The following is a 26,038-nucleotide window of genomic DNA, read 5'->3' on the forward strand; positions in this document are numbered from 1 at the left end:
GCGGGAAATCTAGTAGTTTCATTCGAAGTGAACGAAGTCATATTTGAAATTCACTTTTTCTTATAATTATGCCGAACATTCCCTGATTTATCCACTTTTAATCGATCATTTACATATTAAAGCATTAATAAATCAGAAAATTAACATTCCCAATTAATAATTTTCACTAATAACTTAATCTTAGATCGAACAAAGAACGTCGCGGCTTCCCAACTGTCACCGCCACCCACACTGATATGAAAAGCTTACGTCACGTGACCTTCAAGCAGAGAAATAAGGTGGTGGCCCTGGACAAAAGTCCATTTTAAAATTTAGCTGGGCAAATTTTATAATTAAATGCTTGGGAGCCTACTGGCCCTGTGGCATCTTGATTAATTATAAACGTTCCAAGGTTAACCATTTTCAGTGGACAATGTCCAGTTTTTTAATTAAAAGTGCTTGGGCTCTACTGGCCACATGGCCAGTTCAAAAAATCCTTATTTCTCAGCCTGGTGGCCTTGTAATAAAATCCAGGTTAATCTCGTGACCTTCAACTGCTTGAAGACTTCCATAATGCCGTTTTACATTGGAATTTTGTATGGAGTAATATTCTGAGATTGAGAACGAAAGTCACTTTTAAAATTGCCTTAAATGCATCTATGTCTAATTTAATACTGCTCCATGGTGGCAGATTGCTAGCAGTCAACGTATAACGGCATAAGAAACGGCACAAAATAGTGGAATATTTCAATAAACAACTATGAGAATTTCAAAATAAATTTTGAATGAGGCAGCTTTTTAACATGTTCAGTTACTTAGTTGAATGACCTCGATTGTGAGGCATACCATAAGTGTTTAAGATATGTTCCATAAGTATGACACTCCTTATACTTCGTAATGCTAGAGACTTACTGAGAGCTAGTTCGAGGACGCGAGAATTGACAGCACTCGGTTTTGCAGTCCATCTTATTATTTAGTCTGTACTAAGCCTTTGACAGCGCCTCACCAGGCGTCGCTTTAGGAGAATCTATGACGTTTCACCTACGTCACTTGACAAGCAACTTGGGCATACCTTGAAGGAGAGAGTAATGGAGTGGAAACCCCCATACCTTAAGCGTTGCCTTTGTACCCCCACCTACGGCACCATAGTCCTCCCATCATCCCCAGCGGTTAGGTAGGGTCGTGCCGGACGAAATTGTAAAGGACGCTCCCTCTATCTCAAAAATAGAAGCTAGTTCTCATTCAAATAAAATGGCGCTACGCGGCAGCACTTAGCAATCGCCTACGGAAGGGTAGGGGCGTGCGCGAGGTACACTGGGAGAGATATGGTGCCGCAGGTCGCCCATCATCATTTCCAATCCATCTGACTCCCTTATCCCTGGGCATACTTTTTTTGAAAATAGACCTAAATTCAACAGTTTTCAGGCTAGGAGGATTCATACCATTTACACAAGGAGTAGAGGCTACTTTTAGGACAATAATGTAGACTAGTTTTTTCCCCCAAATTGCCCGGGATCCTTGTGTAAATGGTATGAATCCTCCTAGCCTGCAAACTATGCATAATTTAATAAAAAAAATAGATAAATGTTTGAAAAACTATTTTATTTCCATGAACTGGGAAATGTTTTCATAAAACTCAAAATAAGGAACATAACGAATCAGATACTACGTATCAAATAAATAAAATAATTCATGAATAATACATTTACTTAAAAACTTTAAACATGTGATTAAAATATTGTTTTAACTAGAGGTGTGCGAGTCCTCATTTTTAGGTTTCGAGTCCGAGTCCGAGTCTTGGGAAACTGGACTCGTCGAGTCCTCGAGTCCAATTTTCTAGGACTCGTCGAGCCCATCGAGTCCTTGAAACATAGTTTCGAGTCCATTTCGAGTCCAAAAATTTCTAATCGAGTCCATTTCGAGTCCAAAATTTCTAATTGAGTCTATTTCGAACCCAAAATTCTTATAGATTCTAATTCGAGCCCTAAATTCTTCTTAGAGTCCAAATTTACTACTTGTTGGCAATAAATTTACTGGTTTCATGTTTCTAAATGTTCAATGCTTGGGATTGAGAATCTTTTAAATTATCATTATTAGCATTACTGTCATCATCACTTGAATAGTCACTCGAAGACAGTGGTGGGCAAAATTCGCGAAGGACGCGAGGGACTTTTGTACTACCAAGCGGGGAAACGTCGCTCCCTCGCCCCCGCTTGGTAGTACAAAAGTCCCTCGCGTCCTTCGCGAATTTTCCCACCACTGCTCGAAGAAGGTATTATTTCCTCGTTCCAAGGCTTGGCACCGGTTATTTTAAGTTTTTTACTCATATCGTCGCAGAACTTAACTAATATAATCAGTTTAATCTATTTACTTTTGGTTTAATGTTAAAATTGACTAGAAAAAAAGTCGAAAAATTACTCTCTTTGCTGCACGATACCACGTTGTTCGATGTAAAAGGCGGTAAAATATTTACGGATATATGAAGTCAGTGTACCCAATGCTATATGATTCCACTACACAAAGGAGCGTGGACTACAATTCGTATTGCGCGCATGACAACTAAGGACAAATCTTAGCCTTTGGTAGTGTTGTATAGCGTATGTACTGACAAGTGACAATGCATCTAATGATAGACCTAGAGTGACGTGTTCACGGCCAACTATGCAGTTAGCCTGCCGTTTTAGTTGGCCCCTTTGCCCCCTCATGAAAAAATGGAATCGTCGAAAAAAAATGGAATCGTCCAAAAAAGTGGACTCGTTGGTGAAGAAAAATGGACTCGTCCAGACCTAAACGGGTAATTTTAGGCCTTGGACAAGGACCCGGGTACCCGTTCGAGTCCTAGAAAAACCAGTTTCGAGTCCGAGTCCGAGTACTCGGACTCGGACTCGAAGTCGAGTACCCGTCATTTTCGAGTACCCGCACAGCCCTAGTTTTAACGTTAAGATAATAAACCAAGTTATTAAAACTAGTTAAAATACACTTCAAATTAAAATTATTACATTTTTAAACCTTAGAAATATGGGATGTGTTATTGTTTTGCACTTTTATAGTTTAAAAACAGTGTTTGTACAAAAGCTCGTAAAACACAAAATAACCAGAGTTGAACTAAATGGAACTACAGAATCAGATACTACGTATCAAATAAATAAAACGAAATAAAATATTAGATGTTCAACAATATTATATATGAATAATATATTTGTTAAAAACTTTAAACACTTAAAATGTGGTTTTTGAAATTAACCAATTACTTAATATTATATTACACATTAAAACATTTTTAAACACGAGTAATATGAAGTTCTTATTTAACTTAAAACGTGTTATACTTTTGTACAGTTATAATATACATTTTAAAAACCATGTTTTGTACAAAAGGAAATATACAGAGTATTGTATTGTAACTCGCGTATCAAATAAAATAATAAACGTACAATAATATTAAATATGAATACTACATTTAGTTAAAAACTTTATACAGGTGGTTAAAATACGATTTTTAAAAATAACCAGGTTATTAAAACCGGCTATATAAACACTTTATAATATATTAAAACCTTTTTAAACTTCTGAAAATGAAATGGCCTTATGCCTTAATTTGTACTATTTTGTAATATACAGTTTAAAAAATGTTGTTTAATGTTAAAACAACAACGAAATACACAACTCCTCTGTTAGATATTTATTTATCTATATTCAACTAAAATAAATAATGTTTAAAACTTTTTAAAGGGACGGATAGGTGTTTAAAACTTTTTAAAGGAACGGATAAGTGTTTAAAACTTTTTAAAGGGACGGATAAGTGTTTAAAACTTTTTAAAGGGACGGATAAGTGTTTAAAAATTTTAAAGGGACGGATAAGTGTTTAAAACTTTTTAAAGGGACGGATAAGTGTTTAAAACTTTTTAAAGGGACGGATAAATGTTTAAAATTGACGCTAAAATTCAAATTAAAGGAGTTGTGAAACTATATGAAAAAGTAAAAGGTACTTAACTTAATCAACCTTTTTATCTTCTTGACTAGACATCTTTTTCTGTTTCGGCTTAAAAACAGGGACGAAAGTTGGTTTCAAAACCTTCTTGGTTGCAGTTGCAGTTACGGTTTTGTTTCCCGCATCTTCTTCATCTATTTCCAACTTCTGTATAATTTTTTCTACAACTTCAACCATTTTCTTGGACCTAAAAACTGGTTTTGCTGCAGCAGATCTGGCTTCAGAATTTTCAGTTGGCTCAATGTTCTTCCTGAATCTCTTGGTGGCATGTTGTTGGACAACAGGGACAACTTTGTCACCTTCTTCGAGGGTTGCCTTTTTCTCAGAGCTAGAAGATCTTTTAGGGTTTGTTGATTTAGAGACCTTTCGTTCTTTCACAGTTTTGGTTGAATTAAGCCCCTTCTTTAAGGTGGTCTTGAGCGAGGAGAGGTCATCTTGAGAACTTGAACTTGCCTGAACTTCCGGTTCATTATTCTTTACAATTTCCAGTGTAGTTTTGGCAAAAGGCGATGGATATTTCTCTGATAAAGGTTGGAGATATTTTTCTGATAATTTTGGTGTATTTTTGACGCTTGGTATCCCAGCTTCGTTTCTTTGGCCATCAACATCAGCCATCTTGGATGGATTCCCCTTTTTCAATGGAATCTGAGCGGAGTTGGAAGGAGACACGGATGACATGTATTTTTGAGCTTCAAGAAGAAGACTGCGACTTTTGAGCAATCCTTGAGATGAATTTTTCGGAGTTTGTGGCAAGGAGCTCGCGTTACTATCCTGGGAATTTTGCGGTGTTGATTTGTTCTGAACTGGAGTCTCCGCCGTCCTCGATGCGTCTCCCATTCCAAGTGTAGTCATGGATGATGCCATACATTTTTGAGCTTCAAGAAGAAGACTGCGACTTTTGAGCAATCCTGGAGATGAATTTTTCGGAGTATGTGGCAAGGAGCTCGCGTTACTATCCTGGGAATTTTGCGGTGTTGATTTGTTCTGAACTGGAGTCTCCGCCGTCCTCGATGCGTCTCCCATTCCAAGTGTAGTCATGGATGATGCCATACATTTTTGAGCTTCAAGAAGAAGACTGCGACTTTTGAGCAATCCTGGAGATGAATTTTTCGGAGTATGTGGCAAGGAGCTCGCGTTACTATCCTGGGAATTATGCGGTGTTGATTTGTTCTGAACTGGAGTCTCCGCCGTCCTCGATGCGTCTCCCATTCCAAGCGTAGTCATGGATGATGCCATATGTTTTTGAGCTTCAAGAAGAAGTTTGCGACTTTTGAGCAATCCTTGAGACGAAGATTCCGGAGTTTGAGGCAAGGATCTCGCGTAACTACTCTGAGAATTTTGCGGTGTTGATTTGGTGGTAAAAGGAGACGGATATTTTTCCGATAAGGGTTGAAGATAAGGTTTCTTGATTGGGGTTTCGAGTAAAGGTTTTTCATTTTTACTAGCAGAAGAAGATGATTTAGTCACTGCAGCCTCCTGAGAATTGATGATTTTAGAAGACTCTTTCATCGTCTTTATAGGTCCTAACTTTTCAGTTTCATCACTTGGATTTTTTCCTATTTAATTAAGGGGTTTTATCTTTTAATTTCGCTAGATATGTGCCTTCAATTGTTGTACAGTAGTTAAAAATTGGTTTTAGCAGGGATAGATTTAATTTTAGAAGTATGAATGGAGAACAGAGTAATCTGGACGCGCGTCAAAGTCCCGGACCCCCTTCCTCGGGACAGGGGGGGGGTGTGAAAGGAGAGGCGGATCATAGCGACAGAGGTAAAAAGGAATAACGTATTTTTCGCCGTCCCCGTCAGCAACGTCATCGATAATTTAAAATTTTCGTTACGTGTTTGAGGGAGGGGCTCTATACTGGGCTATGAGTCGGAATGAAGTAAATACTAACCGTTCTCCATTCCTACTTCTAAAAATACATCTATCCCTGGTTTTAGAGAGTGGTTTGTCAAAATCGCTGGAGGGGGATTCGTAAAAGGGGGAAGAAAATTTTCCTCTCTTCCGAAAGAACTGCAAGAGGTTATAGTTCTCGAGCGAGCGAGGGGGGGGGGGGTCTTTGAAGGTCTATCGGGTTAGTACCAGGCGGCTCCGGGCTTCAACCCCCTTAACCTTTTTGAGACACAGTCACCCTCTCTGGCGCGCAAATTTTGGAGAATGCAAGGTGGCGTAAAAATGTCTTATCTCATAACGTGGTTACTATGTGTAAACCCGAGGGGCCAATCACTTTGCATAATCGGTGTACACAACTGTAGTAGTAACTTTGACTGTACTAAATCGAAAACGATTGCGTCCCAGCCTGTCTTTGATAGTACTAAATGATTACGTGTAAGCAGTAATCGGTGTACATGCAGGGTCTCTCCGAGTGGTTAGCCCCTCGTGTAACCCCATAAACGGCAACGAAGTACTCCCAGGGGTTTTGGTAGGGTCATACCATAAGCTTAAAACATACGTGTGTGTGGACAACGTTTTAAGATACACTTGTCAAGATAAGACAACGCGCAGCGAGATAAATTATTCGTGACGCAAAATTTATCATACGGTAATGATTAATCTAGCTCCTCCCTCAAAGTCCGCCTAGATACGTTAAGAAAACGGCAACACAATGCTTCCTATTGGATCATAAGCATATGATTGGATGTATGCATTCCTGGTCTTAAAAGAAGCTAGTTCTCACAAAAATGAAATGGGAAAACAAAATTCAGCTAGCTAATTGGACCAAGTCATCTTGCGACTTATTGCCACTTATCCAAAAATGGCGCTAGGCGGCAGCACTTTTCAGTGTTAGCAAGGCACTCTGATTAGCGCCAAAATTTTACTCTGTCCTACTCTCTCCTCTAAACATAAAAATTAAGTCTCCAGCAGAAAACACGAAAGGGGGCGCTGTGATCAGAACCAAAAACGGATTTATGGGATAAGAACGTCGGAGTTAGCGAATTCACTCCCCATCCTCGCATACTTTATTGAGAAACTTCGTCTGCTTATATTTTGACTCCACCCACAAATTCGATCTCTAGAAGTAGCTATATACAGAATTTGTGGGTGGAGTCAAAATATAAGCAGACGAAGTTTCTCAATAAAGTATGCGAGGATGGGGAGTGAATTCGCTAACTCCGACGTTCTTATCCCATAAATCCGTTTTTGTCAGAACTAATAAACAAGCGGACGGAGCGGGCAAACATAGATGGTTTTGAACTTTGAGTTTTATACTTCCCATGATAGGAGTAATTAACTTCTGACAGAGGGAATACGCCAACAGTGACGTCAGGAGATAACAAACCGGTTTTTATATGGGAATTTAATTTACGTGTTTTTTTTTAAGAATGCAAGAGAAAAAGGGGTTAATGAAGACTAAGAATAGATAAGGTCAGGTGCGACAAAATTAATAAATTAAAATTATATTTACCAGAAAGAATTCTTTGCGATGATTGTGATGAAACATTGAGACTCGCGTTCTTACTATTCTGAGAATTCTGAGGAGTCGTCATGGCAAAAGGAGATGGATATTTCTCAGATAATGGCTGAAGATAATTCTTTTTGATTGGAGTTTCAATTTCGATTGGCCTTTCAAGATTCTCCTTTTCTCCATAACTAGCTGATGCTGGAATTTCACGCTGGATCATCGGGCTTTCTATTTTCTTAAATTCACCGTAACTTGGTGAAGAAACAGACTTTCGAACATATTTTGCAGAAACCTTGCGCTTGTTTGAAGAGTTTTGGGTGTTTTTTGTTGAAAATTTGGGCTTGTTTGAAGTTTTTTCAGCCTTTTTCGGGTTTTTGTCAGATGTTGTAGCCTTTTCAGTTGAAATTTCAGCATTTTTCATTGATGTTGTAGCCTTTTTAGTTGAAATTTCAGCATTTTTCATTGATGTTGCAGCCTTTTTAGTTGAAATTTCAGCATTTTTCGCGGATGTTGAAGCGTTTTCAGCAGATTTTTCAGTAGTTTTCACTGATTTTTCAGTTTTCTTTGATGAAGTGTTTCCTCTAGTCATAGAAGCATCAGTTTTCTTTGCAGATTTGGTGTTTTTTGCAGTAATTACGTCACTTTTCAAGTTTTCCTTGGAATTTTCCAAACTATCAAAGTTCTTTCGCTGCTTTTTGGCACTTCTTTTTGGAGATGGTTTTGGTTCTGAAATCTCTTCAATGAATTTCGAGTCGCCAATAACTTCTGTAGCTTCATCATCATCATCATCTAAAGTTCATTAGGCAAAAGATTTGAAAACAAATTAATTAATTAAGTTGTCAATTCTTGATAAGAAAAATTCTAATAACTCACCTGGCACTGAAGGCCAAGGTCCCTTGTAGTTATTAACAAAACTGAACTTCTTCAATTTGTTCTAAAATAATTATTAAATTAGATTTGTTAATTAATAAATTGAATTGAATTTGTTAATTAATTGAATTTGCTAATTAATTTAATTGGATTTGCTAATTAATTTAATTGGATTTGCTAATTAATTTAATTGGATTTGCTAATTAATTTAATTGGATTTGTTAATTAATTTAATTGGATTTGTTAATTAATTTAATTGGATTTGCTAATTAATTTAATTGGATTTGCTAATTAATTTAATTGGATTTGCTAATTAATTTAATTGGATTTGTTAATTAATTTAATTGGATTTGTTAATTAATTTAATTGGATTTGTTAATTAATTTAATTGGATTTGTTAATTAATTTAATTGGATTTGCAAATTAATTTAATTGGATTTGCTAATTAATTTAATTGGATTTGCTAATTAATTTAATTGGATTTGTTAATTTAATTGGATTTGTTAATTTAATTGGATTTGTTAATTAATTTAATTGGATTTGTTAATTAATTTAATTGGATTTGCTAATTAATTTAATTGGATTTGCTAATTAATTTAATTGGATTTGCTAATTAATTTAATTGGATTTGTTAATTTAATTGGATTTGTTAATTAATTTAATTGGATTTGTTAATTAATTTAATTGGATTTGTTAATTAATTTAATTGGATTTGCTAATTAATTTAATTGGATTTGTTAATTAATTTAATTGGATTTGCTAATTAATTTAATTGGATTTGCTAATTAATTTAATTGGATTTGTTAATTAATTTAATTGGATTTGTTAATTAATTTAATTGGATTTGCTAATTAATTTAATTGGATTTGCTAATTAATTTAATTGGATTTGTTAATTTAATTGGATTTGTTAATTAAATTGGATTTGTTAATTAAATTGGATTTGTTAATTTAATTGGATTTGTTAATTAATTTAATTGGATTTGTTAATTAATTTAATTGGATTTGCTAATTAATTTAATTGGATTTGCTAATTAATTTAATTGGATTTGTTAATTTAATTGGATTTGTTAATTTAATTGGATTTGTTAATTAATTTAATTGGATTTGTTAATTAATTTAATTGGATTTGTTAATTAATTTAATTGGATTTGCTAATTAATTTAATTGGATTTGCTAATTAATTTAATTGGATTTGCTAATTAATTTAATTGGATTTGCTAATTAATTTAATTGGATTTGCTAATTAATTTAATTGGATTTGCTAATTAATTTAATTGGATTTGTTAATTAATTTAATTGGATTTGCTAATTAATTTAATTGGATTTGTTAATTTAATTGGATTTGTTAATTTAATTGGATTTGTTAATTTAATTGGATTTGCTAATTTAATTGGATTTGTTAATTTAATTGGATTTGTTAATTTAATTGGATTTGTTAATTTAATTGGATTTGTTAATTTAATTGGATTTGTTAATTTAATTGGATTTGTTAATTTAATTGGATTTGTTAATTTAATTGGATTTGTTAATTTAATTGGATTTGTTAATTAATTTAATTGGATTTGTTAATTAATTTAATTGGATTTGTTAATTAATTTAATTGGATTTGTTAATTAATTTAATTGGATTTGCTAATTAATTTAATTGGATTTGCTAATTAATTTAATTGGATTTGCTAATTAATTTAATTGGATTTGTTAATTTAATTGGATTTGTTAATTTAATTGGATTTGTTAATTTAATTGGATTTGTTAATTTAATTGGATTTGTTAATTAATTTAATTGGATTTGTTAATTAATTTAATTGGATTTGTTAATTAATTTAATTGGATTTGCTAATTAATTTAATTGGATTTGCTAATTAATTTAATTGGATTTGCTAATTAATTTAATTGGATTTGCTAATTAATTTAATTGGATTTGCTAATTAATTTAATTGGATTTGCTAATTAATTTAATTGGATTTGTTAATTAATTTAATTGGATTTGCTAATTAATTTAATTGGATTTGTTAATTTAATTGGATTTGTTAATTTAATTGGATTTGTTAATTAATTTAATTGGATTTGTTAATTAATTTAATTGGATTTGTTAATTAATTTAATTGGATTTGTTAATTAATTTAATTGGATTTGCTAATTAATTTAATTGGATTTGTTAATTTAATTGGATTTGTTAATTTAATTGGATTTGTTAATTAATTTAATTGGATTTGTTAATTAATTTAATTGGATTTGTTAATTAATTTAATTGGATTTGTTAATTAATTTAATTGGATTTGCTAATTAATTTAATTGGATTTGCTAATTAATTTAATTGGATTTGCTAATTAATTTAATTGGATTTGCTAATTAATTTAATTGGATTTGCTAATTAATTTAATTGGATTTGCTAATTAATTTAATTGGATTTGCTAATTAATTTAATTGGATTTGCTAATTAATTTAATTGGATTTGTTAATTAATTTAATTGGATTTGCTAATTAATTTAATTGGATTTGCTAATTAATTTAATTGGATTTGCTAATCAATTTAATTGGATTTGCTAATTAATTTAATTGGATTTGTTAATTAATTTAATTGGATTTGTTAATTTAATTGGATTTGCTAATTAATTTAATTGGATTTGTTAATATAATTGGATTTGTTAATTAATTTAATTGGATTTGTAAATTAATTTAATTGGATTTGCTAATTAATTTAATTGGATTTGCTAATTAATTTAATTGGATTTGCTAATTAATTTAATTGGATTTGCTAATTAATTTAATTGGATTTGCTAATTAATTTAATTGGATTTGCTAATTAATTTAATTGGATTTGTTAATTAATTTAATTGGATTTGCTAATTATTTTAATTGGATTTGCTAATTAATTTAATTGGATTTGTTAATTAATTTAATTGGATTTGCTAATTAATTTAATTGGATTTGCTAATTAATTTAATTGGATTTGTTAATTTAATTGGATTTGCTAATTAATTTAATTGGATTTGCTAATTAATTTAATTGGATTTGCTAATTAATTTAATTGGATTTGCTAATTAATTTAATTGGATTTGCTAATTAATTTAATTGGATTTGTTAATTTAATTGGATTTGTTAATTTAATTGGATTTGTTAATTTAATTGGATTTGTTAATTAATTTAATTGGATTTGTTAATTAATTTAATTGGATTTGTTAATTAATTTAATTGGATTTGTTAATTAATTTAATTGGATTTGCTAATTAATTTAATTGGATTTGCTAATTAATTTAATTGGATTTGTTAATTAATTTAATTGGATTTGCTAATTAATTTAATTGGATTTGTTAATTTAATTGGATTTGTTAATTTAATTGGATTTGTTAATTAATTTAATTGGATTTGTTAATTAATTTAATTGGATTTGTTAATTAATTTAATTGGATTTGTTAATTAATTTAATTGGATTTGTTAATTAATTTAATTGGATTTGCTAATTAATTTAATTGGATTTGCTAATTAATTTAATTGGATTTGTTAATTTAATTAGTTGTTAATTAATTTAATTAGAGTTGATAATTAAAATAATTGAATTAGAGTTGTTAAGAGAATATCTGCAGTATACCTCGAGTGTCATTTCCAATCCTAAAACAGCCTTTTTGTAAGCCTGTTTGATTTCACGTTTGTAATTTTTTCCACCAATTATAGTCTGAAAATTATAATTAATTAAATAAGTAAATAATTGCAACAAGTCTAGTTCATTCGTTAATTAATTAATTAAATAAATAAATAAATAAATAAATTAATTAAAAACTATATTTACAGGAAAAACTTGCTCTTTGGTAAATGGCTTGACCCAAGCACACGGAATCCAAGCTCGTTTAACTTTATTATCCAAAAGGACAACGTGGTAGTGAGTCTAACATTAATTAGGAAACGTTAACTTACTCATTAAATTAATTGAAATTAATTAATATTATTTAATATTTACCACTACTCCCGACATGACGTCACTCTCATACCAAAACTGTAATATATCTGGGTCATCATCAACCATAGCGGGCCACCTTTGAATGATACAAATTAAAATTAAGAATTTAATTAAAAACGATTAAGATTAAAAATTTAATTAAAAACGATTAAAATTAAGAATTTGATTAAAAACGATTAAAATTAAGAATTTGATTATAATTAAAATTAAGAATTTAATTAAAAACGATTAAAATTAAGAATTTAATTAAAAACGATTAAAATTAAGAATTTAATTAAAAACGATTAAAATTAAGAATTTAATTATAATTAAAATTAAGAATTTAATTATAATTAAAATTAAGAATTTAATTATAATTAAAATTAAGAATTTAATTATAATTAAAATTAAGAATTTAATTATAATTAAAATTAAGAATTTAATTATAATTAAAATTAAGAATTTAATTATAATTAAAATTAAGAATTTAATTAAAAACGATTAAAATTAAGAATTTAATTAAAAACGATTAAAATTAAAAATTTAATTAAAAAACGATTAAAATTAAAAATTTAATTAAAAAACGATTTAATTAAAAACGATTAAAATTAAAAATTTAATTAAAAAACGATTTAATTAAAAACAATTAAAATTAAAAATTTAATTAAAAACAGTTAAAATTTGGAATTAAATTAAAAACAATTAAAATTTTAATTAAATTAAAAACAATTAAAATTAGGAATTTAATTAAAAACAATTAAAATTTTAATTAAATTAAAAACCAATTAAAATTAATAATTTAATTAAAAACAATTAAAATTTAATTAAAAACAATTAAAATTTAATTAAAAACAATTAAAATTTAATTAAAAACCAATTTAAATTAAGAATTTAATTAAAAAACAATTAAAATTAAGAATTTAATTAAAAACAATTAAAATTTAATTAAAAACCAATTTAAATTAAGAATTTAATTAAAAACAATTAAAATTAATAATAATAATAATTAATTACCATGGATAACCGATCATTTTAGCCCAAACAATGGAACCAGCGGTAAACTTGTTATAAACCATTTCTGGAGTATCACTGTCTTCTTCCGGAGCTTCGCAAGAGTTATGATCTAAATCTGTTATAGTTTGTAAATGGTACAAATTATTATTATGCAAATTATATGCAAATTAATAATAATAATAACTCACCTTTATTCATTTTACAGTACCACTTATCCGGTACTTGGAAAGGTTCTTTAATTTCATCTAAATATCTCCATTTAGCGCAACGGGAGTTACAACATTGTACCCAAGTTCCATCTTGATCTTCAATACGCTTCTTTTGGAGAGCCAGGATTAAATCCTTCGTGGTTTTCTTAGAAGTGACTGCATCTTCGGTTAAAAAGTTAATCGTAAACTTCCAATAAAATAAAATAAAATAAAAATTTAATAGACTAATGGCACCCCATGTTATTTCCCCATTGAGCTTAATACAGTCGAAGGCAGAGGGCTGCCATTACCCTATTTAAAACCTTACTGTTGCTTTTCGTTCGTTTCATAGCAGGTGCTTGGGATTCCTCTTCCATTGAAAGCTTCTTTGGCTTTAACTTGTTTAATTTTTGCACGGATCTTTTGTATTTCTTTGGGGTTTTGACCCTCGGAACGTATTCTTCGAGTTGACCTTGAGCAGCTTCATCTTCGGAGGTTTCTGGAGTTACGCTGTTTTTGGCTTCAATGTCGGCTGACATTGCTCCACTAACTAATTGTTTAAAAATGTCGTCTGAAGGATAACTAGGTTCTTTCGGGTTCGAAAACAAGCTGGGTATCCTAGCTAAGTCTATTAGTTAAATATACAAGCGATTTATAAGATTATTAATTAGTTTAATGAGTCTAACGTCGTAAAAACGCTAAGCCTACTTTCTCCTTCAGGCGGTTCATTACCCCCTGATACCGCCGCATCAAATATCTCGTCGTATATGTTCGACATTTCTTAGCGTTAAACGACCCTAAATTATACGCTCTGTGATAAAATATTAACAAAACTTTGTAATACTTATCTATAATTCATTTAAAATTAATTAATTAATTCAAAACTTACGAAAACTTCGTAAAAGCTTATGGTAAAAGAGACGCTCACAGCCCCGCTGAAAATTCAAGCCAACGGTAACTGTACCGGCTTTCCGCTTCCGCTGCGCTTCGTCACGAGATTCTCGACCGTTGGAGATTTTTGAAATTTTACGTCATATGCGACACCTATAGTGACGTTTTAAGCGGGAAAATTTCAAAATAAACGTCACAACACGTGATCAAGTTTCAAATTCTAGTTTTTATGGATTTGAACCATTTTTATTATAGTTTTTATGAATTTGAACCATTTTTATTATAGTTTTTATGAATTTGAACCATTTTTACGATACTTCTTATTTTTATTTGCTCCTTTTTTTAAATCAGACAATTTCAAAAAAAAGGGGGAAAGTTCTAAATTTTCAACGCAAAATATGACGGTTGTGGTTGATTTTATATTGTAATACTTGGCGGTTATCCCAAGTCTCATGAAGACTTTCTTTGCCAATGTATAACAAATAAATAAATAAACAAAGTAATTAAGTAAATAAACACACACTCCTCTGCCTTGCCACGGTTCTGGCAGCCATATTGGTGGTTTTCAGCTTACCCAACTCACCAATATGACCCTGTAAATTATCTAACGTGTTTTGTCCCTCTCCCAAATGACACCTCTCTATAGAGTGGTACTGAGAGGAGAGTAGCTACGGGACGTGACGTCAATATTGGTAGTGTATGGCCTGGAGCACACGACTTCCAATATGGCCGCCAAAACCGAGATAAGACAGAAAGGAGGGTGTGAAGTGACGTCACGTCAGGAGATAGTTCGTAGTAGCAGACTATAGACGCAGTGGCGGATTTTAAAAGAACTTAAACGCAGATTTGATAGTGGAAAGGGTCTGCAAGGGAGTTATGCAAATCTAACCCTTTAAATCACCTTATTCCCTTTCGCCGGAAATTAGGCTTAGCTCGGGATTCATGGGGGTGAGTAACGGGAAGAAATTCGTCTGTCGTCTGCTACATAAGCCAAAAATATGTACTGTAGCGGACGACAGACCAATTTCTTCCTGTTACTATACTCACCCCCATGAATCCCGAGCTAAGCCTAACTTCGGGCGAAAGGGAATAAGCTGTATTCTCAACTTAAAATCATAAATAAAACACAACTCAATTTTTACTTTAATAATTCAACACTTTAATTGCAAAAACTGGACAAGTGTACAAATAAACCTCGTAACAAAAATTGCAAAAAAATTTGATGATTAATTTAATAATAACCCAATGAAATGTACCAGTTGTTTCTCTCTCAATTTATGAATAGAATGTTTTAATTTCAAGCTATTAAAACATCACACCCCGATTTATTCCGTTTTATCTTTACCCCCATCGCGATGATGTAAAAAGACGCAACTGAATAAGAAAACGCTAATCATCATTGAAAATGCGCTTAAATAATATGGATAAGCCGATTTGATGAAACGCTCGTATTGTGTATGGGTTAAAGGTCGAACGGACACTTGTGTAGTGCTATACAAATGCGTGTAACCCAATTTGTTATAGTCAACTTTGAATTGATATACGCCATAGACATCGGGAACTTTGAAGTTGGTTATGTATTCATTACCTGCATCAAAAATTTAAAGATTTAGTACAAATCAGGGAAATTTTTGAGCTCTGAAGGTGGTGCATCAACTAAAGAAAACCACTCCCATGGTTATTACTCCATATATGGAGGGGGGCAACCTGGAAAACGCGGGGAAATGTATGGGAAAAATCTTGGAAACCGCAGCGAAATACACGTGGAAAATCTTGGAAAACGCGGTGAAATGTATGGGAAAAAGCTTGTAAAACGCGGGGAAATGTATGGGAAGAATCTTGGAAACCGCGGCGAAATACACGTGGAAAAACCCGGAAAAATGGGCGAAATACACGGGGAAGAACACCGAAAAATGGGCGAAATACACGTGGAAAAACCCCGAAAAACCGGCGAAATACACGGGGAAAAACCCGGAAAAATGGGCGAAATACACGGGGAAAAACCCCGAAAAACCGGCGAAATACACGGGGAAAAACCCCGAAAAACCGGCGAAATACACGGGGAAAAACCCCGAAAAACCGGCGAAATACACGGGGAAGAACCCCGAAAAACCGGCGAAATACACGGGGAAAAACCCCGAAAAACCGGCGAAATACACAGGGAAAAACCACGAAAAACCGGCGAAATACACGGGGAAGAACCCCGAAAAACCGGCGAAATACACAGGGAAGAACCCCGAAAAACCGGCGAAATACACAGGGAAGAACCCCGAAAAACCGGCGAAATACACAGGGAAGAACCCCGAAAAACCGGCGAAATACACAGGGAAGAACCCCGAAAAACCGGCGAAATACACAGGGAAAAACCCCGAAAAACCGGCGAAATACACAGGGAAAAACCACGAAAAACCGGCGAAATACACAGGGAAAAACCACGAAAAACCGGCGAAATACACAGGGAAAAACCACGAAAAACCGGCGAAATACACAGGGAAAAACCACGAAAAACCGGCGAAATACACAGGGAAGAACCCCGAAAAACCGGCGAAATACACAGGGAAAAACCACGAAAAACCGGCGAAATACACGTGGAAAAACCGGCGAAATACACGGGGAAGAACCCCGAAAAACCGGCGAAATACACGAGGAAAAACCCCGCAAAACCGGTGAAATACACGGGAAAAAACCCGGAAAAACTCTGGGAAATTGGTTTTCCAAAAGTTGTATAAACCCTGTGACAATCACTAAGTTTAAACTGAAAAGGTAAATGCCAAATTAAATTTACCCTTTTTCTTGAGTGGAGCTCTAACAAAAGGATCAATTCGTACAAATTCAAGTTGCAAGTCTGTGCTGTCATAAGGCACCCATTTTCCATCCTTCAAGATATGAACTTCAATAGAATATACCTAAAAGAAGCAAAAAAAACGTAATTTTTCATGTGATTAAAAAATAGCATACTTAATTAAATTAAATTAAATTAATAATTTACCACATCATCCATAATAGTGTAAGCTTCGGGTGGTGTTTTTTCACCCTTCTTATGATGTTTAACATTACCAGTTTTAAGAACACCCTTTTCCTTAAAGACCCATTGGGTTAAAGCGATAGTTAAGTCCAAATTCCCTGATTTTTCAAACCTGATTAACGTAACCAAATTTAATTCAATTGGATTAATTAATTTAATTTCTTTCTAATCTTGGTTCAGAACTATTACTTCTTTCCTCCGATTGATTTCTGAACTGGAGATTGGAAGAAATGATCACTGAAGAAGTCCAAAGAGCCTGAGAATACAACTCTAGCATTATTACGAGCCTGGAGGGCGGAAATTAACAAAGTGCTACGTCCAACTGAATGAGGGTACTGTTTTAAAAAGAAAGGGTTAATTTAGAAAAAAGGGTTGAATTTGAATTAGAATTAATTTTAATATTTACTTCAGTGATTTTATTATCAGGATTATAGCAATAAGCGGTAGGGGAAGCTCTCAAAACTTCCAAAACTAATGGATTTTCACGATCAGAAATAATTCTATGGAAGTTAAATTGAATTATTTTAACAAAATTTGTGGAAAACTCAGGGAAATAACCTTGGAAAACTCAAGGAAATATATGGGAAAAACCCAATGAATGAAAGGAAATGTATAGGGTCAACCCAGGAAAACTCAAGGAAATATGGAAAAAAACCCCTAGAAAACTCAGGGAAAAATATGGGGAAGGAAACGTGGGAAAACCCATGGAAACCTCAAGAAAACGTGGGAAAACCCATGGAAAGCTCAAGGAAACGTGGGAAAACCCATGGAAAGCTCAAGGAAACGTGGGAAAACCCATGGAAAGCTCAAGGAAACGTGGGAAAACCCATGGAAAGCTCAAGGAAACGTGGGAAAACCCATGGAAATCTCAAGGAAACGTGAGAAAATCCATGGAAACCTCAAGGAAACGTGAGAAAATCCATGGAAACCTCAAGGAAACGTGAGAAAATCCATGGAAACCTCAAGGAAACGTGAGAAAATCCATGGAAACCTCAAGGAAACGTGAGAAAATCCATGGAAACCTCAAGGAAACGTGAGAAAATCCATGGAAACCTCAAGGAAACGTGAGAAAATCCATGGAAACCTCAAGGAAACATGAGAAAATCCATGGAAACCTCAAGGACACATGGAAAAACCCATGGAAAACTCAAGGAAACATGTGAAAACCCATGGAAAACTCAAGGAAATATAGGGGGGGGGAACCCTGGAAAACTCTGGGAAATACATGAAAAAAAAGCCTCAATCTTACCCAACTCCTCTAAAAAGCAATGGATTTATATTCTTGCTACCAATAACAGTAGGAGCATCAATTAAATCAGATGGATCTGCTACAATTAAGGTGTGCTAAAATATAAAACTCTTGTTAAGATAATCCAGAAAGAAATAATAATAATTAATTAAACTTTAAAGAACAAATATAACCTTTCCCTCATCTGAAGTGTCATAGTTCAAGTGATCAATGACTGCCGATCCCTCCTCATCAATTTCAAAACCATTTTCACTAGCTAATTCGCGAATTAAATCACCAACTTCGGAATTAGCGGCAACTAAAACATTGCCACCATTGTCAATGAAGTCTGTAATAGCCTGTACATTTAGACTGCCTCCAAATTCTGAATAATAATAACTTGTCAGCAATTTTTAATTAAAATTTATGAGTTAATTAGGGTTCTACCTTCAACAGAAGGTGAAAATAAAATTAGATGCTCGTAAAGATATTCTCCGTATTTCACCAAACTTAAACCAGGATCATCTGCAGTCTTAAATGTCAGTTTAAAGCCCCTATCTGTTATGAAACATATTAATAAATCAATCTTTTAGCTAAATCCCTTAAAAAACTCCAAGTTTTGACCACTCAAGGGGCGCGGGGCAAGTGACCACTCCGAGGGGTTGGACACTTTGTAATTAAGTTCCCTAAATCATCAGAAATTCCGAAATTTATTAACTTTTACAATAGATTAGACCAAATGAAATTATAAAATCTAACGGGAACTTCCCATCTTTATAATTATTTTTTTTTAAGTATAAGAATTGCACTTCATAGACATGATATGTCCAACCCCTCCCTCGAATTAAAAGCCAACTTCTCACACGCTTTCAATCTATGTTTCAACCAAGGCTTAGAACGAAAAACATAATTTTTACCTTGTAAGGTTTTGAAAAATATGGAATGACTCTCCCTTATTGCTAAACTATCCAGCAAAACCAACGTTTCACCTCCAGCATTAACTAAATTCGAACATAATATCGTAGTTACTGCTAAAAACACGATTTTAATTAGATCTTTCATTTTGAAACGTTGGACGACGTGTTCTTCTTCAATAAGCCGGCAAGTTATCTAATTCAGGGATGCCAGATTGAAAACCTTCAGCCCGCCAAAATCAAATTGGAAACAAGCCCAATAAACCGCCAATCGGTATTTCGAAAAGAAGCCCAAAAACTGACTAAAAGATCTAAACAATCCAGCCCAAAAACAAGCCAAAAATTTATCGTGAAATATGCACCATTTTATTTAATCATAAATTGACGAATTATAAGCTGCTCAAAAGGTTTGAAACTACCATTTTTCAGTTTTTTTGGGCATTCTAATGACCTTGGCCCATTGGCGGTATTTTAAGTACAGAAAGCCAAAGAAAAACCCCGACAAGCCCACAGCCAACCCTTTTATTTCCAGCCAATATTTTAGAGAAGAAGCCCAATTGGCGGCTTTCCAGCCCAATATGGCAACCCTGATCTAATTATCTACTCTCATCTATGGTCTTTGCATGGATAAAGAATGCGCGTGCGGAAATTTGTTTTCACGCTATAGGATCGGCAACTCCCTATCTCGAGCGACAGCTTATTCTGTATATACTCTGTTACAACATCGGTTGTCAGCACGCGTAAACCTAGGTCTCTATGTAATCTAGCCTTGCGCGTGCTGACAAGAGACAAAAAACTTCAGGATATTTTAAACGATTTTAAATCCTGAAGATCCTGAAGTTTTTTGTCTCTTGTCAGCACGCGCAAGGCTAGATTACATAGAGACCTAGGTTTGCGCGTGCTGACAACCGATGTTGTAGCAGAGTATATACAGAATAAGCTGTGGCTCGAGATAGGGAGTTGCCTATCCTATAGCGTGAAAACAAATTTCCGCACGCGCATTCTTTATCCATGGTCTTTGTATCTGTAGAGTAAAATATCATTCAAGTACAAAGACTAAACAATGCTGGACTTGTAAAACTATTTAAGTCTATTTTTGATCTACTAACTTACATTGGAGACATTTGCGCCATCTGCCATTGAGAAGCCGCCACCGGCTGGTTTGGTTTCCGTGTATTTTTTTTTGACAGGTTTCAGTTTTTGAAACAGTTTAAAGGTAACCCTTTGTCAATCAACAAACATGCCTATCAGCGAAGTGCCATTTATTTCCTATATTTCCCTTTATATCGTATCGTTGCAAATATTAAATTGCAATTCAAAATCATCTACACATTGGAAACTGAGACTAGAAGATGGTAAAATATTTGGTCTCGATCCGCAGCCTTCAATAATTAGAGACGACTTAATTAATCGCTATGACGTTACCAGTCCAAGGCTTAACGAATTAGGTCAATTGTATCAAAACGAAGAACATAAAAGATTTCGAGAAAAAGATAATGATAATAACGACAATATTGGAGACACGGTTTTTGATATAGTAGTATCCACAATATTACAAAAAGGGGGTTTATGGTTTAAGAATGGTAGCAATAAAGATGAAGGAACTCAATGCCCCGAGGCTGAGACTCTTCCAGGCTTGGCTTCTAAATCTAAAACTATAGATTCATCTATGACGAAACAGTCTGTATCGCAGGCGGATGGTCAAAAAACAAAGTGCGTTTATCCATTTTAATTAATTAATTTGGGTAGTAGCTCATTTCATTCTTGTGTAGGTGTAATAACTTATACAAACCTTCAACGGCAACGGCAAATAGTCGGATATCTTGTAGTCCAGATGTTAACTTCACAGAGTACGACTCACTTTCCGGTGTTGCCAATAGGCACAATCATCCTAGTCTACCTGAACCAGAAGTCATAAAGTACTTTCAGAAGAAAGGAGGAAACTCCAAACGAGATGTCAACATTAAAGCAGTTGAAAAGCATTTAGAAAAATCTATGAAAGATGTAAAATTTTATAATTATTATCAGAAGTGAGATGAGACTAGAAGTACTGAAGTACTGAGCTAACCAAATTCTTCACTTGGCGAAAGTGAATATTCTTGATAACACACGAACGGTTGGCCCTCTGGTGGCGGTTTCAGAATTTCCCCTCCAAAACGCGAGACGCTCATGTCGGTAGACGACCGAACTAGATTCAAGCACCCGCCTCCTCCGTGTTCCGCGGCTTTAGGTTGAGAGGAAGGGGTTAGGAAATGTTTTTGGAACTCGACCAATTTTTTTCTCTCTAGTGTAGGCGCGATGGAAGCGGCATGATAAAATCCTCAAATTTGTTCGCTAGTGCCAGGATCTATTACCAATGTTAGAGCTCTTTACTTCTAGTCTCATCTCACTTCTGTTATTATTAATTATTTGTTTATAACTAAGTTTTACGCTACTTGCAGAAACCTAATAGCCGCAATACTTTATACCAAATTGGTAATTATTGGAGGATTAAAGGTGATACGAGAAACTCCATCGAATGCTTCCGTAGAATTCTTAAGCAGTATCCTAATGATAAAGATGCGCTACTTAGTTTGGGCAGGATACTTTTCCTATTAGGATATCTGGAAGACGCGGCGTTTTTAATTAGAAAATCATTAGAACAAGCTCAAAATCATCCTGACGATTTTTTTCGTCATTTTACTCTGGGTCAAATATTAAAAAGTTACGGCCACCATTACGAGGCTTCATTGTACATCAAGCAGTCGCTAATTTTGAATCCAGACTATAAGGTAAATGTTGTTATCAGGGTTCGTACAAACCTGGAAAACCAGGAAAACCTCGAAAAATCAGGGAAATAAATAGTTGAGAAAAACCTCAGGGAAATTTCAAATTTTTAGTAAAATTCAGGGAAATCAGGGAAATTTGCGTCAAACAGGGGCCGAGTAATTAAGCAAAATGTTCGTAAACATCCCCTCCATAGGATTAACATTACACTATACTTTGGAGGCTCATAACTCTGATTATATTAGAGATACGGGGATGTCCTTTGAGTATGTTATAGTCCTATTTGTCCCCCATCCAACCATACTAAAAACTTAGGGCTACAACAAATAGGGGCCGAGTAATTGAGCAAAATGTTCGTGAACATACCCCCTCCATAGGAATAGCATTTCACCCATTTTTGGAGGCTCATAAATCTGGTTCTACTAGAGATATGGGGATGTCCTTTGAATATGTAATAGTCGTATTTGCCCCCCATCCAACCATACTAAAAACTTATGGCTACGACAAACAACAGCCGAGTAATTAAGCAAAATGTTCGTGAACATTCCCTCCATAGGATTAACATTACACTATACTTTGGAGGCTCATAACTGTTGTTCTACTAGAGATACGGAGATGTCCTTTGAGTATGTTATAGTCCTATTTGCCCCTCCTTCATCGTTAACATTTGCTCCATGGGATACTACATATAGGGGAAAAACCTGGAAAACTCAGGGAAGTATATGGGGAAAAACCTCCCATAAATCTCAGGGAAATTTGTTTTCCAAAAGTTGTATGAACCCTGTGTTATCTTCAAAGGCGTTATTGGTTTGTTAATTTTGTTTTTCCCCCCATTGTTTTAGCCTGCAATGGATCTCTTAAACGATCTACAATCACTGCCAGAAACTTCTGTCCACGCTTATACCCTTTTCATAATTGCCTTTCTAGTTTTGGCCGTTCTTTTAGGAGTTTTATCCACTATCGAAGTAGTTAGCGGTGTCTCTGATGATAACTTATCGGGAAGCTCTACAGGGAGTGAAGTCAATAAAACACAACGTCATTTTAATAGGGCTATGGCTATGCGTTCCATGAAACTGGCAGTCAATTCTCGACCTTTTAGATTCAGGAAGTAAAATTGATTGTAAATTAATTTAAACTTCCTGATTTTTAATGTAGTTCTCTACGCTTCCTTTTTTTTCTTCCAAAATTAACGCGTTTTCCTCTAAAACCAGTAAACCAACTCGAGTCTCATAGGTTGACGAGTTATTGACAAATAATTCTTGCCATTTTTAAATACAAAAGTTAAAATAAATAATTCCAAATTAAAAACAAATACACTTAAGTTTTTTCCGGTAATTGGATATTAAAATTATCGAAAGTCAAATTATTCTTATTCAAAACACTTCCAAATAAATTTAAAATCGGTTTTAGCAAAAACAGGTATTGATAAGGTTTTAGGGGACATAAACCAAGGGCGATGGGGTGAGGATGTGTAGCCCGCTAACTGTGGAACGACTTGGGTCGGGTGGTACGCTAGAAATGGGGGAGGAATACTCGGAAAAATGGCGGGCGGTCTACGTCAGACGAATCAGGAAGATCGCGCGATTCGCCCGCCAATTTTCCGAGTATTCCTCCCCCATTTTCTATCGTCCCCCCGGACCTGAGTCGTTCCATAGTTAGCGGGCTGAATTCTCTCAGATTACGGGCCGAATTCTCTCAGATTACGCGTCCTCCCAAGGATGATGGGGGGGGGGGTGTAATCGGAGGGAAATCGGCCGGCTAACTGTGGAACGACTAGTGTCTGGTGGGACGCTAGAAATGGGGAAAGAATACTCGGAAAAATGGCGGGCGTTTTACGTCAGACGAATCGGGAAGATCGCGCGATGCGCCCCCCATTTTTCCGAGTATTCCTCCCCCCATTTTCTAGCGTCCCCCCGGACCTGAGTCGTTCCACAGTTAGCGGGCCGAATTCTCTCAGATTACGCGTCCTCCCGCATAAAACCTTGTATAAACCACTTTTTTGATGGGTAACTGTGGAACGACTCAGGTCCGGTGGGACGCTAGAAATGGGGAAAGAATACTCGGAAAAATGGCGGCCGTTCTACGTCAGACGAATCTGGAAGATCGCGCGATGCGCCCGCCATTTTTCCGAGTATTCCTCCCCCCTTTTCTAGCGTCCCCCCGGACTTGAGTCGTTCCACAGCTAGCGGGCCGAATTCTCTCAGATTACGCGTCCTCCCCCAATAAAACCTTGCATAAAAGACCTTTTAAATGCTATTAAACTATATAGTTTAACGTATTTGCCCCCTTGTAAAGTTTTTGGTGACTTAACGATAGCTTCCAACTGGCCTAAACGAAAAATTATGTATATATTATATATCTCTGACAGGATTAAAAAAAATAGCAATATCTTTACATTTTTATCAGGGGCAATCAATGGGGGCCAAAAATTGTAACTCCTATTTATAATTAAACTTCCAAGCACTAACAATCACCATGGGTCTCTAGAAAAAACGTGTTTAATAGGTTACGAGAACCAACCCGAGAAAACAAATCTGGTCATATTATAAAATATTATTTTTAAGTTGTTTTAAAGAAAAAACAAAAAAACTAATCCGAAAATGTTTTGGTTGAAGAAACGTATATAAAGTACTTATTTTTTAAACGAAGGAGATGAAAACTGAAGCCCAATAAATAGTAGCAGTCACAATTTAACCCGTCAAACCTTTTTTCAGAGCAGTTTTGGCTTAATTATTTTTTTGGTTTTAACAGTTAGCTTTGACAAAAATGTTAAGTTGTACATTGTCATTTGATTTTAAGACCTATTTTTAAATTTTTAATCCCTGTGGCGATTTCTTTTAAGAAAAAAAGGAAATACAGCCTTATTTAAAAACCAGTGAAACATGGAAATTGAAAAAAAAAAAACGCAATAAAAGTTTTGCTATAGAGTTGCAAACCATTTGTTTCTATTTTTCATGAGTTTCAATGCTTATTGAGTCCTCAGTAATTGAGGTTGTTACAGGTGGTGACGGAGGGTGGATTTGAAGTTAGTCACCACTTGCCACACGGGGTAGTCGGCACTTATAGGCGAGGATCGCTGACAAGTGACGTTCTTATTTCGTCAAACTTTGTTTGTACCCGTTCGACTCTTAGAAAAACGCGTTCCGAGTCCGAGCCCTGGAAAAGTGGGCTCCTCGAGTCTAATTTGAACTCGTCCAGCCCTCCTCGGGTAATTTTAGACCTTGGCCAAGGACCCGGATACCCGTTCGAGTCTTAGAAAAACGCGTTCCGAGTCCGAGCCCTGGAAAAGTGGACTCGTGGAGTCCTCGAGTCTAATTTGAACTCGTCCAGCCCTCCTCGGGTAATTTTAGACCTTGGCCGAGGACCCGCGGGTACCCGTTCGAGTCTTAGAAAAACGCGTTCCGAGTCCGAGACCTGGAAAAGTGGGCTCGCCAAGTCCTCGAATCTAATTTGGACTCGTCCAGCCCTCCTCGGGTAATTTTAGACCTTGGCCAAGGACCCCGGTACCCGTTCTAGTCTTAGAAAAACGCGTTCAGAGTCAGAGCCCTGGAAAAGTGGGCTCGCCAAGTCCTCGAGTCTAATTTGGACTCGTCCAGCTCTCCTCAGATAATTTTAGACCTTGGCCAAGGACCCCGGGTACCCGTTCGAATCTTATAAAAACGCGTTCCGAGTCCGAGCCCTGGAAAAGTGTACTTGTCGAGTCCTCGAGTCTAATTTGAACTCGTCCAGCTCTCCTCGGGTAATTTTAGACCTTGGCCAAGGACCCGGATACCCGTTCGAGTCTTAAAAAAACGCGTTTCGAGTTCGAGCCCTGGGAAAGTGGACACGTCG

General features: G+C 34.5%; 3 protein-coding genes across 4 annotated transcripts; 1 reads left to right on the forward strand and 2 right to left on the reverse strand.

The window, feature by feature from the left end:
* Window positions 1-1,562: 1,562 nt before the first annotated feature.
* On the reverse strand, window positions 1,563-14,379 carry LOC149702868 (uncharacterized). Of its 2 annotated transcripts, none has more exons than XM_089866782.1 (12): window positions 14,273-14,379; window positions 14,092-14,194; window positions 13,712-14,011; window positions 13,384-13,566; window positions 13,196-13,310; window positions 12,203-12,278; window positions 12,035-12,130; window positions 11,837-11,920; window positions 8,247-8,307; window positions 7,377-8,162; window positions 2,237-5,526; window positions 1,563-2,026 (listed from the first exon to the last, which is right to left on the reverse strand). In XM_089866782.1, the coding sequence occupies exons 2-11, from the start codon at window positions 14,159-14,161 to the stop codon at window positions 3,974-3,976; spliced, it is 3,324 nt and encodes a 1,107-aa protein (XP_089722908.1). In that variant the 5' UTR covers window positions 14,162-14,194; window positions 14,273-14,379; the 3' UTR covers window positions 1,563-2,026; window positions 2,237-3,973. The 2 variants fall into 2 exon arrangements, with proteins under 2 accessions (XP_089722908.1, XP_089722907.1); XM_089866781.1 differs by having other exon boundaries at window positions 1,563-2,055.
* A 1,030-nt stretch (window positions 14,380-15,409) lies between these two features.
* On the reverse strand, window positions 15,410-19,650 carry Ost48 (dolichyl-diphosphooligosaccharide--protein glycosyltransferase non-catalytic subunit Ost48). Its single transcript, XM_089866784.1, has 9 exons — window positions 19,445-19,650; window positions 18,975-19,085; window positions 18,722-18,912; window positions 18,549-18,643; window positions 17,706-17,799; window positions 17,489-17,634; window positions 17,264-17,411; window positions 17,060-17,180; window positions 15,410-15,862 (listed from the first exon to the last, which is right to left on the reverse strand). Exons 1-9 carry the CDS (start codon window positions 19,587-19,589, stop codon window positions 15,600-15,602), a joined length of 1,314 nt encoding a protein of 437 aa, XP_089722910.1. The 5' UTR covers window positions 19,590-19,650; the 3' UTR covers window positions 15,410-15,599.
* Window positions 19,651-20,463: 813 nt separating this feature from the next.
* Window positions 20,464-25,142, forward strand: LOC149702870 (uncharacterized). The gene is made up of 4 exons (XM_089866785.1): window positions 20,464-21,154; window positions 21,214-21,445; window positions 21,883-22,212; window positions 23,050-25,142. Exons 1-4 carry the CDS (start codon window positions 20,682-20,684, stop codon window positions 23,317-23,319), a joined length of 1,305 nt encoding a protein of 434 aa, XP_089722911.1. The 5' UTR covers window positions 20,464-20,681; the 3' UTR covers window positions 23,320-25,142.
* Window positions 25,143-26,038: the final 896 nt, after the last annotated feature.

The sequence above is a fragment of the Phalangium opilio genome, unplaced genomic scaffold (assembly GCF_054372755.1).
Source record: "Phalangium opilio isolate 3A_F unplaced genomic scaffold, DU_Popi_V2 ptg000017l_1, whole genome shotgun sequence".
Classification (NCBI taxonomy): Eukaryota; Metazoa; Arthropoda; class Arachnida; order Opiliones; family Phalangiidae; genus Phalangium; species Phalangium opilio.